At 35.5% G+C, this 14,525-nt stretch overlaps 1 protein-coding gene across 1 annotated transcript; it reads left to right on the forward strand.

The window, feature by feature from the left end:
* On the forward strand, nt 1,260-13,821 carry LOC105162550 (villin-3-like). Its single transcript, XM_011080606.2, has 23 exons — nt 1,260-1,687; nt 3,313-3,416; nt 3,585-3,684; nt 3,825-3,893; nt 3,975-4,211; nt 4,319-4,496; nt 4,622-4,754; nt 5,660-5,819; nt 5,892-6,042; nt 6,115-6,215; nt 6,316-6,474; nt 7,593-7,661; nt 7,732-7,764; nt 8,367-8,504; nt 9,107-9,235; nt 10,144-10,291; nt 10,431-10,441; nt 10,524-10,664; nt 10,743-10,868; nt 11,384-11,446; nt 12,198-12,453; nt 12,875-13,110; nt 13,211-13,821. The coding sequence occupies exons 2-23, from the start codon at nt 3,361-3,363 to the stop codon at nt 13,322-13,324; spliced, it is 2,808 nt and encodes a 935-aa protein (XP_011078908.1). The 5' UTR covers nt 1,260-1,687; nt 3,313-3,360; the 3' UTR covers nt 13,325-13,821.

Raw genomic sequence — 14,525 nt, forward strand, 5'->3', positions numbered from 1 at the left:
TTATGGCAGGTCAAATAATTTTTTTGACTAAAATATCCTTATAACGGTGAATATACACCTTTCCATATGCATTAACACGTGAAGACGTAATTTGATCATAAAAGAACTTATTTGACTTGTAATATTACATTAATAAGTCAATCGGAGGTAAATATCAGGAATCTGATGAATTTTGACTACAAGAGGAACTTATTTGTTAGATAAAATAAACTTCATAAATGCTAAATGTAATTTCTCAAACCACGGGGTCTCTAAATGTAATTACACCAAATCCCAAAAAAGAAAAGAGTAATTATCCCTAAAAAGAATTGATTCTTTTTTCTTCAATCAATAAAAAATACTTTATAAAAAGATACATTATTACTTGTAAATATATAACAATCAATTATATGTTAAAAATATAATTTATTATATAAATATACTCAGCAATAAAAGCTCAAATTTTAAACAATTACATATATATCTCTAAATATTATTTGTAATAGATTTGGAACGGGTCTTCCACAAGACATAGGTCAAGATAATATTTTCATCCCACGTAGTAAAAACACCTAATACTAATTTATTTTTACACTCATGAAAAAAAAAAAAAACTACTTTAGGATTATATATTTGTAATTAAATTAGGACATGAAAGTAATAAAACACAGCAAATGAGATAATATTTGTTTTTTTCTAAAAAAAAAAAAAAGAAATGATAAAAGTGGGATGTCCGGCCAATACAATCGGATGTTTCATAGAATATATTCAACCGCACTCGACTTTTTCAAACTATAATTTATCTCAAATCAGTCCACATGGATTAGTTAGTTATACTCAATATCGCTACACCAATAATTCTGCAAAAAACTTTATTTGAAAACACAAATCAAAATTATTATAAGTGAATCAATATTAATACTATATATTCAATTAAAATTTTGAAATTCAAAACGAAATAATTGAAAATTTATCCGTAATTATAAATACATTCTCGTTTAAAAAATTATCACATCAAATTAATCAACTTCTGACAAATATCCTTGTAGAATAAATTGTTATGAGACAGTATTTGGTAGACGATTGTTAATTTTAAAAAGAAATTATAATTTTATAAATATTACGGAGTATTTATAATTATTACAAGTTTCAGGTAGGTTGGTTGTGTGTGTATATATATATATATAATGATGATGATGAAATAAAAGCAAAGACGGGTGTTGCTGCCAGCATCACACCGTATCTTTACTCAAAAACGTTTTAGCCATTTCTATCCGACTCATCGCATTTCCATCATTCACTTCCTTGGTTTTCCACATATTTATCTCTCTCCAGTTCTCTCTCTCTCTCACTCCTCTCTCTATATCTATGCATACAAGTATTCTTGTATATCTCCTCCGTTCTTGGGCATATACTGTCTGAAAAAGAATTGTACAGAATTTCTGGGTCAAATCTCACAAGGTCCCAAAAGTTAAAAAGTGAAAAAGAGAAGAATTTCATCCCCAGCAATTATTCATTTCTCCTTTTTTCTCTCCTAAAATATTATTATCTTTGCTACTCTCTCGGTCTACTTTTATTTTCGTTTGCCAGCTCTGCTGTTCCTCCTCTTCTCCCTATAAACATTTCTCCTTTTGCATTCTTTCTCTTTCGGAGCACACTTTGATCACAAATTTGAAGGAAGAGAAAGAATTGTTGAGATCTCGGGAAGGTTTGTTGATTGAATTTATTTGGGCTTTGCTTCTTTCTAGATCGTTTTTCATTTGTATTTATATGTTTTGTTTTGCTTTGTTTGTTTTTTTTTTTTTTTGTTTTAAATTATGTGGTTAATGAATCTTTTAATTAGTTGTTGATCTGAACTATTATGGGTTACTGTCAAATGGGTTTGCTTTAGTTTTTGTTATTTGTCAATTGATTAATCTAATTGGAGAAATGATCTCAAAGATGTAATCCTTTAATGATCTTTAATTGGTGTAATGCTGAATGGCCAGGTATTTCTTATTGATTACTTGATATTTGATTTGTTTTATTTGGCATAGTTAAACTATGATTAGATTGTTTAGAGCTTTTAATATTCTTTATGATCTTTTAATTTCAAACCGAAATGGTTCCAAGGTCTTACCTTTATGGTGGAGCTGAAGTTTGATGATTTTATGTATTGAAATTCATAACATCTAATCTGTTGTCGGTCTTCGAAGTTTATGACAAATGCTTTGAAGTTTTTCATCCTGATTTGCTTGTTTTCATGATCAGCAATGTGTTGAATATCTCACTTGGCCCTTAATATTCTCACATTTGAGTGCCTTGTTGACTGTCCTGCTGTTGGCTATCCTGGGCTTTTAATTATTCTCAACGATCGCAGGAATCTTTCTTAATGTTTTTGAACATTTTAACTTCATATTTGAATACTCATATTCGTAAGGGACCAACTAGGATCTCTTATCAATGTACACCAACAAAAGAGTGAACCCGAATGAGGAGTCAGTTATTTGAGAATAGTTTGAGGACTCCTATCCTACAGAAGCTAACAAGTCTTTACTAAAGAGAATTGATTAAGCTAGCTTTTGGAAACAACCTTCATCTTCCTTTTGTTATATAGACAATTGTGGTAAGTATTGGTTAGTGGATGGGACTGAACAAGGAGGATAAACAATTTTCTAGGATGATAACATGTCTGATTGTAAGCCGAAAAGAGGCTTGGAAGTTCATTCCATGGGACTTAATGAATCTCGGGAAAAATGTTTCACAAGTCTGTTATTAGCTTAAAAAACTTTAGGAATAATAGACAAGGATATAAGGTGGACGATAAAGTAATTAATCCAGACGGGAGCTTCTCAACTAATATTTTAAATACGTCCTTTTTTTGTCCTGTTTTCGAGGGAACAACCTACTGGCTCCAAGCAATTCACTAGTTGAGTAGAACATACTATTGAACATGACCTTTTCTGAAGCTATCTTGTGTGGATTTATGCTGCAGCTTTTTATTCTTCTGTTGTCTTTAGTATGGATAGATGATTATACTAAGAGCTTAGCTCTTAGTCCTTATTTCATAAGAAGGGTTCTTGGCGAGGCCACGAATACTCATTTGTGTTACTCAAATGTGAGTGGAGCCAATTGCTATGTATGTTTCCTTATTAAGGATGATGCACATTTAATGGCGTACGTTCTACTTATATTTCTCTACTTTTTGCTTTCCCTTGTCTTTTCAATTGAACAAATTGAGTATTCTCTTCTTTGTAATGGGCATATATGAATTATTGCCTCAACTATAGCAGGAGACTACATATTGTATAATCATTTCTTATTTTAATGTTGCTTACCTTTTTCTCATTACAGGTTCATTTAAGCACTTGATTCTGTGGAACAGAAATACGGTAGCACATAATGTCAAGCTCAGCAAAAGCTCTGGAACCTGCTTTTCAGGGAGCTGGTCAGAGAGTGTATCCTTTCCTATGGAAACTATGCTTGATTGATAACCCATCACTAGTAATTAGTACTTCTGTCTTCTCTCTATGAAAAAATGTAATCATATCTTATGCCTTATGTTTGGTTATGCTTTCATTTGTTCATTGAATTGTACTTTTCTTGTTAACCTTAACGCACTACAGTGGAACTGAGATCTGGAGGATTGAGAACTTCCAACCAGTTCCTTTGCCAAAATCTGATTATGGTAAATTCTACTCTGGAGATTCATATATCATCCTGCAGGTTCGCTTGTTTCCCCTCTACCTTGTAGATAAGAATTCGGTTTTGCTGATTCAATTTGGAGGGATTGTTATCCTGATTTAGAAGGAGAGCAAATAAGAATTATTACCATACCTACCATTTTCAAATGCTTTTCTATGTAGACAATTACTGGAAAGGGAGGCGGTTATCTTTATGACATACACTTCTGGCTGGGGAAGGACACTAGCCAGGTATGATTCTATTCTTCCTATTGTCTTTAGAAGCAATTCTTGGTTTTTATTTTGTAACTTGATGTTCTAATGTATTCTTAGGATGAAGCTGGCACTGCTGCTATTAAAACTGTCGAGCTTGATGCTGTTCTTGGCGGTCGTGCTGTGCAGTACAGAGAATTACAAGGACATGAGTCTGAAAAATTCTTGTCATATTTTAAACCATGCATCATACCTTTGGAAGGTGGCATTGCATCTGGATTTAGAAAACCTGAAGAAGAAGAGTTCGAAACACGATTATATATTTGTAGAGGAAAGCGAGTTGTAAAATTGAAGCAGGTACTGGAGCAACATTGATTCACTCTACATTTCATGAGCATCTATATAATATAATTTTCTGTGTAATGAGGCATGATAAACACTGTCTTGTCTCCCATGTCATGCAGGTCCCATTCTCACGTTCCTCATTGAATCATGACGATGTGTTTATTCTTGACACTAAAGACAAAATATATCAATTCAATGGTGCAAACTCCAATATTCAAGAAAGGGCCAAAGCATTAGAAGTAATTCAATTTTTGAAGGAAAAGTATCATGAGGGGAAGTGTGATGTTGCCATTGTTGGTGAGTACTGTCCTAACCTCTAGGATGTGCTGTTTCTTTGTTCCACTCTATATGTGGCCTTTGTAGTTGTTTGATTGCCATATCATTTCTTTAATTCATATGCAAATGTTATTCCACACTTATAGATGATGGAAAACTACAAGCCGAGTCAGATTCTGGTGAATTCTGGGTCCTCTTCGGCGGGTTTGCTCCAATTGGTAAAAAGGTTGCTACTGAGGATGATATCATACCAGAGAAGACTCCCCCCCAACTTTACTGGTAGTTACTTATTAAGATTTCATTGTAGTTCTCTCTGAATTTTGAGCTGTAGTCTTCTTGAAATTTTGTGGGTTTCATTGTCAATAGTAGTTGAAAGCACTATTAGATACGAGAAAGATACTGAAGTCTATTTTTTTCTTTATATATTTCAACTAATCAAGCAGGCTAGAAATTGAGAAATAACTTACAATGCTATCAGTTTTCATGAGCACAGAATGCCTTTCCATGTCGGTTGAAGAAAGTTAAAGCAAATAAGACAGATTTAGAGATGTGAAGCTGATTGTCGTGTCACTTAGGAAGCTGTGTGTTCTTTTTTGTGGAGAGTCTGAGGGTAAGAGATGAGACTTAGTATGATATGTCCTCACGATGCATCTGTACGGAATAGGAGGTTTAACGATTTGTAATAAATGCCAATTTTATTAAGGAAGATTCTATTATAGATATAATCAGAAAAAGTCAGGACAGGAAAATTTCAACTAAATCGTTCCGTTTTCTATTTGCCTGCATGGTTTTTCCTCTGAATAAACTCAAGAAAGTATCAATTGACTACAGCATTTTTGTATCTTCAATTTCCTTTCTCTTGTTTATGAATCTTGACGTTTACCACTAAATGGTATATAACCATAGTGGTAATAAACATGATTGAACTTATGTCACATGACTTGTTTGCTTTTCCTCAAAAACGTTTTCCTTCTCAAACCGCAGACTATTTTGTTTTGCTTAGTGGCTCCATTCCCCTTCTGAGTGTATATCATGTTGCTGGTTTCTTCATACTTCTACCTGCTTTCTTTATTGTAACAGTGTGCTTAATCTTATTCATCTTGGTGTAATTGATTATCCTTTTGCTTATTTGTTGACCCTGGGACTAATTCTTAATTACCTCACTTGTTTTTGCTTGTTGGTAGTATTATTGATGGGGAAGTTAAAAATGTCGATGGTGAACTATCCAAGTCACTTCTGGAAAATAACAAATGCTATCTGTTGGATTGTGGTGCTGAGGTATTTGTTTGGGTTGGCCGGGTAACTCAAGTTGATGAGAGGAAAGCTGCTAGTCAAGTTGCAGAGGTTGAAGCTTGATCTCAAATCTCTTTACTCTAATATTGTCACTTGAATCTTCTCATCCAATTGATTTTTCAGGATTTTTTGGCTAGCCAAAATAGACCAAAGTCAACTCATATAACTCGGCTTATTCAAGGTTATGAGACTCACTCTTTTAAGTCCAATTTTGATTCCTGGCCATTGGGATCAGCTCCTTCTGTTGTTGAGGAGGGAAGGGGGAAAGTAGCAGGTATGCCTCGATCCCTAGTTTGTAGACATATTTACTTACATGTCTACTGATTGTTTTCTACAAATTTTGCAGCTCTGCTGAAGCAGCAAGGTGTCGGCCTAAAAGGAGCTAGTAAAAGTGCCCCTGTCAATGAGGAAGTCCCTCCATTGCTTGAAGGAGGTGGAAAAATAGAGGTCTAATTTCTTTCGCGTATTTCTAGTTGCTCAGCAATTGGTCTAATTGTTTATTTCTTACTTCAAAGTGCTTTGAATTTTATTTATCATATGTTTCCAGGTTTGGTACATCAATGACAATACAAAAACTCTGGTGCCCAATGAAGACATTGGTAAATTTTACAGCGGGGATTGCTATATCGTGCTCTACACATACCATTCTCATGAAAGGAAGGAAGATTACTATTTATGTTGTTGGATTGGAAAAGACAGCATTGAGGTACTGTACATTGTCACTGGGCATATAGTGAAGACAATATGTGCTTTATTGGAAGGCAGACAAATAAAACATGCTCTTAACTGATGCCAGAAATTTCGGCTATTTCTAGAGATTGACAAAGATTTAGGTTTAGATGTGAGTCATGCATGGTTAATGATATTTCCTGTTCTACCATGAAATCTCTGATTGCACGCTTATGCAATTATGATTGTTCTTCCTCAAATAGCATCATCATAAAGTTCATTGAATAAGTTTCATAATGTGGTAGTTCATTTTAGTCTCTTTTTCTTTCTGGGTGGGGCTTTAAGAATACTGTAGTTTAGTTTCAGTGAGATACACTACTAAGATGGATATGAGTGCAATGAGATTGAATTGTCATCAATTGACCTTAGCTTGTAACATTTAGTTTAGCATTACTATCAGTAACTGATTTTCTGGTTGTATGCAAGCAATTTACTTGGTTCCTCCCTTAATCTTAATCCTGTAAAACTGTAATTTTGGTATTCTTTCATTTCCCCAGATGATCAGCTTCTTAAAAGTTGCTATTTGTATTTATCTTAAACGTACAATCAGAGGCTTTTGAACCATATTTGTTAGGATCATATTTTTTATGGTGCGTTGCATAAAGTTCCCTTAAGGTTTGATTTAATTATAAATACCCCTTCGTTGTCGGAAAAATTTATGATATCCCCTAAAACTAACATGTGTCCAACAATGGACCCATTCTGCTAGCTTTTGGTAGGGTTACATCAAGATTTTATATTGGACTACCCAAGATGCCATTTAAACCCTAAAGTTTGATTTTACATATTTTTAAAAATATTTTTATGGACTAACATGCACTTTCTAAAAGTATACAATGCATAAACATAGAGGGGCAAATGGGACATTGCACATCAGATTTTCTAACCTTTTCTCCACAAAAAAAAAAGGACAAAAAATCTTCTAAGGGTAAAGTTGACCTATTCCATCCTGTTGTCCAAAGGTTACAAAATTATGTCTTGCATTAGGGTAGTATTGTAATTTCTCAGGGTATTTGTAATTCTATCAGGGGACCTCAATATAATTTACCCTATTTTTAATGGATTCACTAATTAAATCAACTTTCCAATTTTCAGGAAGATCAAGAGACGGCCGCTAGATTGTCTACTACAATGTATACCTCACTGAAGGGAAGGCCAGTGCAGGTGGTGCAGCTCATTGTTTTACTACAATAAATAGAACAAATTACAGAGTTGACATGTCAATTGTGCTCAGGGTAGGGTTTTTCAGCCTATGGTGGTCCTTAAGGTGCCTTTTGCTTCTTGGAATAACGAAATTATATTGTGCATTATTTAGGGGTGTTCATTTGGTAAAATTAAGTCGAATTAAACTGAAATTTTGTTAAACCAAAAATTCTGTACGCTCGAATGCTATACCGAAAACCAAAACGAATTAATAGGTTTCAGTTTTAGTGATTAGTGATTCATTTTCGGTATCTCAATAAATTGAATTTTTTTTGTTAAGAAAAACAAAAATTAAATATAAAAAATAATAATTACATTTTATTTATTTTTCTAAGTTTTGATAAGTAAAATAATAAAAATTGTATAAGAAGTAATACTAACTAAAAAATGAGTAATAAAATTAAATATAAAATATTATCTCAGTATTCGGTATGGTTTGGTAAACCGAACCTAAATACCAAAAGCGAACTGAATATTGAATTTTAAGAAATAATGAAAATTGAATACTGATCAAATTTTTTGGTTTGCTTTCAGGTATGTATCGGATTTTCGATTTTGGTGGCGGTCGGTCAGTTTTCCGAATTGTGAACACTCCTAGCACTATCTATAAACAAAGAAAGCCAGTTATATAAAGCATTTCTTTGACAATCTTGATTCTTTGTTTAGGGTGGAATGAGCTCTGGTTACAAGAACTATATTGCTGACAAAGGTTTAAATGATGAAACTTACACTGCGGATGGTGTTGCACTCATCAGTATATCTGGAACTTCTCGGCACAAGAACAAAGCTGTTCAAGTTGAAGCTGTATGTTCACCACACTTTCCCCTATCTTTCACTACATAATGCATCAGCCTCAGGTCTGCTGTGTGCAGCACTGTAACTGATCCTGATTTTGCATAAGCATTTAAATAACTTAAAATTTAGTAAATCTTGGGGGGAGAAAGGGTAGATAACGGAATTATTGATTATGTTAGGGTGGTAATTGTTTATGTGACATTTTAGGGAGGCCATGGAATTGCATGCTATTTTGGCAGATATGTTGTGCCGGAGTTGCCCTATGTGGTTGTTGTCGTACTTCTTTTCCCAGTTTATTGACTGAAGTATGATAATCTTGCTTGGACTTTTCTGCTTTGCTGGCATGGTAGTTCAACTTGTATTCTCTGTCTCCTATGTCTAGTTCACTCAATCATTCTGCCCTGCCCTCCCAAATTATACCTTTTTCTTTCTGTATGGTGTCTGGGCAGGAGTATCTTATTTGAATACATTTGTTATATAATCTGCAAATACTTCAGTTTTTCAGAAGTTCTCAATAGACCAGAGTTATTTATCATGCTGCGATCTGATGTAGAAGTTCTTGTGATTGGGTCAATATGAATTTTACATGTTAAATTCTCTCATCTTCTTAGGTGGCAACTTCGTTGAATTCGAATGAATGTTTTCTGCTTCAATCTGGTTCATCAATTTTCAGTTGGCAAGGTAATCAAAGCTCCATTGAGCAGCAACAGTTAGCAGCCAAAGTTGCAGAATTTCTGAAGGTATGCATTTTGTGATGTGTGAGGAGTGTACATCACGTTTCAGTTCATTGTTTAAAAATAATCTCCTAATTTGTGAACTATCATCTTTCAGTCTGGGGTCTCACTGAAACAAGTTGAAACAAATAGAAATAACACTGTTCTATGTGAGCATGGCATTGGTAATTGGTTTTGTGTTTGATGCTGACACTTTTTCATTTTGTTGGCGACTTGAAATCCTAAATTAAACTTGCAGGTCACCAAACTCCTCCTCCCCAACTGAACCCCCCCCTTTTCCCTTTTTTTTTTTCCCTCCCTTTTTTGGTTTAGGAATTTCAGTTTTAAAAATGTAAAGTGCATCTTGATGCCAAATCCCCTCCTCCAAAATTCCCTTTTCCCTTCTAGACTTGGCAGATTTTTTATCTTTTTCAGAACCTGAGATGTTTGTTAGTAGAGTGTTCTAGAACTAACCCTTGGGTCATTTCCTGAAGGAATTTGTTGCGAGTATTTTTCTTCACAAGCTGAGACCACGGGCTGTATAAGCTCTATGAATAAATCAGGGAGACAGCATTACTATTTATGTTGAAAATGTCCATTTCTGCACTCAGTTGGTGGTGCAAGTGACAAATAAAGCAGTCATGAGAGATTATGCGCATGCCTGTTTGGCTGGCCTATACTCGAATTTACAGGGATTTAATTACATGTGATTATCGGAGAGTGGAAGAGATAATCAGTGTGGCATTAAGTAGTAGAGCTCCTCTCTTCTGGACCACCAGTGAGGGGTCGAACTAATGGGCATCAGGAATTTAATCGCCTTATTTCTGTTGCCTCTCAGATTGTTATTATATAATTTGTACTCATAGAAAGTACTTTTCCAGATCATCATGTGTTGCATTTAACAACTTTTATTTCCCATATGTTCATGAACTCAGCCAGGATCACCTGTTAAACACACTAAAGAAGGAACTGAGAGCTCGTCCTTTTGGTTTGCTCTTGGAGGAAAACAAAATTACACTAGCAAGAAGCTATCACCCGAGGTTGCCAGAGATCCTCACTTATTTGAGTTCTCCATTAGAAAAGGTAGAAAATTTTCTGTTGCAATTGTTCACTCTCATTTTTAACTATGTTGGTATGATTCTACTGAAATCTTGTATGTCATATTTTCTCACTTTGTCTAACTTATTCTTTTTGGATTACATGCTGGCTCATTAATTTCCAGGAAAGTTTCAGGTATGAACTGGCTATGGAATTAGTTAAGAAGTTCCTTGTATCTTTGCTGCATTGTAAACTCTTGTGTTTCCTAATTTGCCAGGTCGAAGAAATATACAATTTCTCTCAGGATGACCTTTTAACTGAGGATATGTTGATACTTGACACGCATGCCGAAGTGTTTGTTTGGATTGGTCAATCAGTGGACGCTAAAGAGAAGCAAAATGCTCTTGAAATTGGACAGGTAGTGTACCTTTAGATTTGCAACTGCTAGAGTTGTTTTTTCAATCTGTGCTCTATTGACCAGTGAATCATATCACAGAAATACGTGGAGATGGCTGCTTCATTAGACGGATTGGCCCCAGACGTTCCATTGTACAAAGTTACAGAAGGAAATGAGCCGTGCTTCTTCACCAAATATTTTTCATGGGATCCTGCAAAAGCAAGTGTATGTCAGAGTCTCCATTGGTCGTTGTCAGTTTTCATGATATTTCTTGGCTATGTTGCTGAGACATGAGATTGCCACGTCTCTTAATTTTTAGCACATGAAGCATAAGGGGTAAGGGATGTGATATGCATCTTGAGAATATTAGTGAGTGGGAATAGATGGTTCTACATGGGGCACTAGACATGCATCCACCGCAGTGGCACACTAGAAAATGCTGATTTTGCCTTTAAATGTGGAGTCGACAATACTTCTGATGCTTACCAGCATAAAATGGGATTACACTGTGCCTTGAGATTAAAAACAGGATTGATTTTGTTTAGTCGTGTGATGGTAGATAATATATGAGCTGCATTTAGAATAAGGTCTTAGCCATTGCTAGATGGGATCAGAATGTGCTTGGAACTTCTTCTGCTTTTCATGCTGGAAATTGTTCTTGTGTTTGTTGCTTATAGAGAAAACTTACTTTTCCTTTCTATAATATGTTATAAAGTGCTCTCTTTATTTTCCGGAAACAGGCTCATGGAAACTCATTCCAGAAGAAGGTCATGCAACTCTTTGGTGTTGGTCATGCTGTTGAGGTAAACTTGCGATTTGTGCAGTGTTACATGAGCATACAATAGTCTCATTTTCCTGCTTTACCAAGTATCATTTCTAAATATGTATATTGACTCTTTTCTATTGTTGATATATATTTTACATAGAAAGGGATAAGAAAAGGGTTCAAAAGATCTTCTAATGCAGATTTTCATTGCCAATTCAGCTTTGTTTGATCTTCTTTTGGTCATCTTTTAAGCAGGCTTTGCTTCATCCAAATCATTTCTCCCTTAGTTTTTTTGAAGCAGAAATTTCATGAGGCAGCTCGGCTGCTTTTTTTTATTTTGCATAAAGTTCAAGAATGTCTTTGCGTTGTGAAACGTCTGTGTAATATGGTATTCTTTTTCTTGCCCGCCATTGGCCAATTCTCTATATTTTTGCCTTCTTTCTCTTCCCTTCGTTTCATTGTAGTGGTTTGATTAATAGAATTACAGAGTCTTTTGGCATATTCTTTGCGAGTAAAGTTTTCAGTTGGACTAAAATGTATTTTCCTACATGAACATTTTCCCACTGTTGATTTGCATTTATCTTTGTACACGTTGTTGTTCACCTCATACAAACTATTTTGAAACATCACATACCCATTTCTCTAAGACATTCATGACTCAGGACACTTGCAACATCAAGGATGTGACAAGGCTTTCCAAGTTTGGTAGTTTTTTACTTAATTATTTGCACTCAACTGCCCTGGTTTTGCTTGAATTATGATGACTGCTTTATGCATCTGCAAATCAGGAGAGGTCCAATGGTTCAAATAATGGTGGGCCAACACAAAGAGCTTCAGCTTTAGCAGCCTTGAACTCTGCATTTAATTCAACTCCTAGTACAAAAGCTGTTTCAGCCCCTAAGCCAGGGGGAACAAGTCAAGGGTCACAGAGAGCAGCTGCAGTGGCTGCTTTATCATCTGTCCTGACTGCCGAAAAGAAACCGTCAGGTGACATATCTCCCGTCCGGCGAAGTGGAAGTCCGTCTGCAGAATCTAGCCCTCCTGGTAGTATGAATACATTTTGCTCTTATAGATCACGGCTCTATCTTTCAATTAAAATACCAGGTCCTTCATTTGCATGAAAGGGTTGGCTGATTAAAGAAAGACCCCTGTAACTTTAAGCGCAACTCAGAAGTACCGAGTTAATGACCACTATCGTGTTATAAAAGATTAGGTGAATACATCTTGAACTTATTCCATGAATATAGTAAGTCCGACCTTGATGTTGAGATTAGGCACATCCTGTTATCTTTGATTGCGTCCTGTTTTAAGTTCTCGTAATTTTTACACTGGTGAAAGTTCTAGGAGGACCTCGCTAATGACAAGATATCTGGCAGATTATTTTCTATTGTAGTTGGACCGAAGTTATTGCTTTTCACATTGGACCTGTTATTTGTATTAATACCTTGCTGAAATGATTTTACAGCTCCAGGGAAGAGTGAGGAAGCTGCTGAGATTGAGGACTCCGAAGAAGTTTCGGAAGTTAAAGAAACTGAGACAGTTGAACCTATTCCAGAGTCTTATGAGGATGATTCAGGACCAAAATCAGATACTGACCAGGATGAAAATGGCTCTGAAAGTAGTCAGAGTACATTCAGTTATGACCAACTGAAGGCTAAATCTGACAACCCCGTCACAGGAATTGATTTTAAACGAAGAGAGGTTTGTTTCATCACCATCATCATTTATCTGTTTCAGACAGAATCCCATTACCTTATTCACACTAATTCTTGCGGCTTGCGATGATATTGATTGATTCCAGGCTTATCTCTCGGACGAAGAATTCCAGTCTGTACTGGGCATGGAGAAAGATGCTTTCTACAAGTTGCCCAAGTGGAAGCAGGACATGCTGAAAAAGAAAGTCGATCTCTTCTAGAAATGGATCCATGAGTTCCTCTTCATCCCCTGCGCTTTCACATCTATACTCATCAACCCCCTACTTTTACGGGGCGTCATTAGTTGATTACGTACCTAGGATTTTGCTCTCTGGCTCACCACGCCTCAAATTGTTGGAATTGTTTTTGGTTATCTTGTGTCCATCTGAAGAGTGATTTTATGTGTCTTTTCAGTATCATCTTCACATTTACGTGCCATGATAGTCGGCTTGTAGCCTAAAGACAGAAGGCAGGTTACATTCTTTGATTTGGTTGGGTATGTATCTCAGTTTGTGATTGTTGAAGTCCGTCTTTTCGCCACCCTTTTGATCATTTTATTATTTTGTTGATTAAAAGGGTGTATATGTACTGCATTTGTACATGCTAAGAAATGTAGAACGAAGTCGTTTGCCTTCAGATACTATGATATTGTATTCTTGGTCCTCGGACTCTTATTATTTTGAATTAATCTTGAGTAAAAATACCAGTTTGAGCAGTACATTTTTGAGAAATAGCAAGGCGGCGTGTGAAGGACATTCCTCTTCTCTTCAACCTCACCCCACTCTTTTCCAGGTGCAATTCGTGCTTCAATACGCCAACCCTTGTCTCGGCCATCGCAGCACGTCTGTCGTCCAGGGCATAACGTTCCGGTACATTACCATCGTTTGTGCATGGTGGATTATACTCAATATGGCTCCACGATGAATCATTGATTGTTAAATTCTCAGTATGATGTTTTCAGGAGTTAATTCTTCAATATCCAATAATCTTGGATAACTTAAGTATGTAATGCATTCAATCCATCCAAAAAATTTCCTTGAACAATTTAAAGACGTGTTCGTAGTTCTCTAGGTATCAACATATTTACTAGAACACGACACATGAACACTAAATGTGAATGGCATGACATAACATAAAAGTACATACGCTACTGCCAATTTGGTTCAAGGAAAGTCAATTTTGTATCGAACTCAACAAATAAATTAAGTTTGCTGCTCGTCAAAGTAATTGACTTTAGAAATGGCTTCCAATCAACTCTTTCAATCTCAACCTACTCCTCATCAATTTTGTAGCTTCAATCCCGTGACGGGGAAGTTTCTAATTTGAATTAGGTTTAATCAAACATAAACTAATTTTACAACAGATATAGTAATTAGTTTATAATTCAAGAAGAGTAACTATGTCGTCGCTCATTCAATTTCC

Source organism: Sesamum indicum, linkage group LG5 (genome assembly GCF_000512975.1).
Source record: "Sesamum indicum cultivar Zhongzhi No. 13 linkage group LG5, S_indicum_v1.0, whole genome shotgun sequence".
Taxonomy (NCBI): domain Eukaryota; kingdom Viridiplantae; phylum Streptophyta; class Magnoliopsida; order Lamiales; family Pedaliaceae; genus Sesamum; species Sesamum indicum.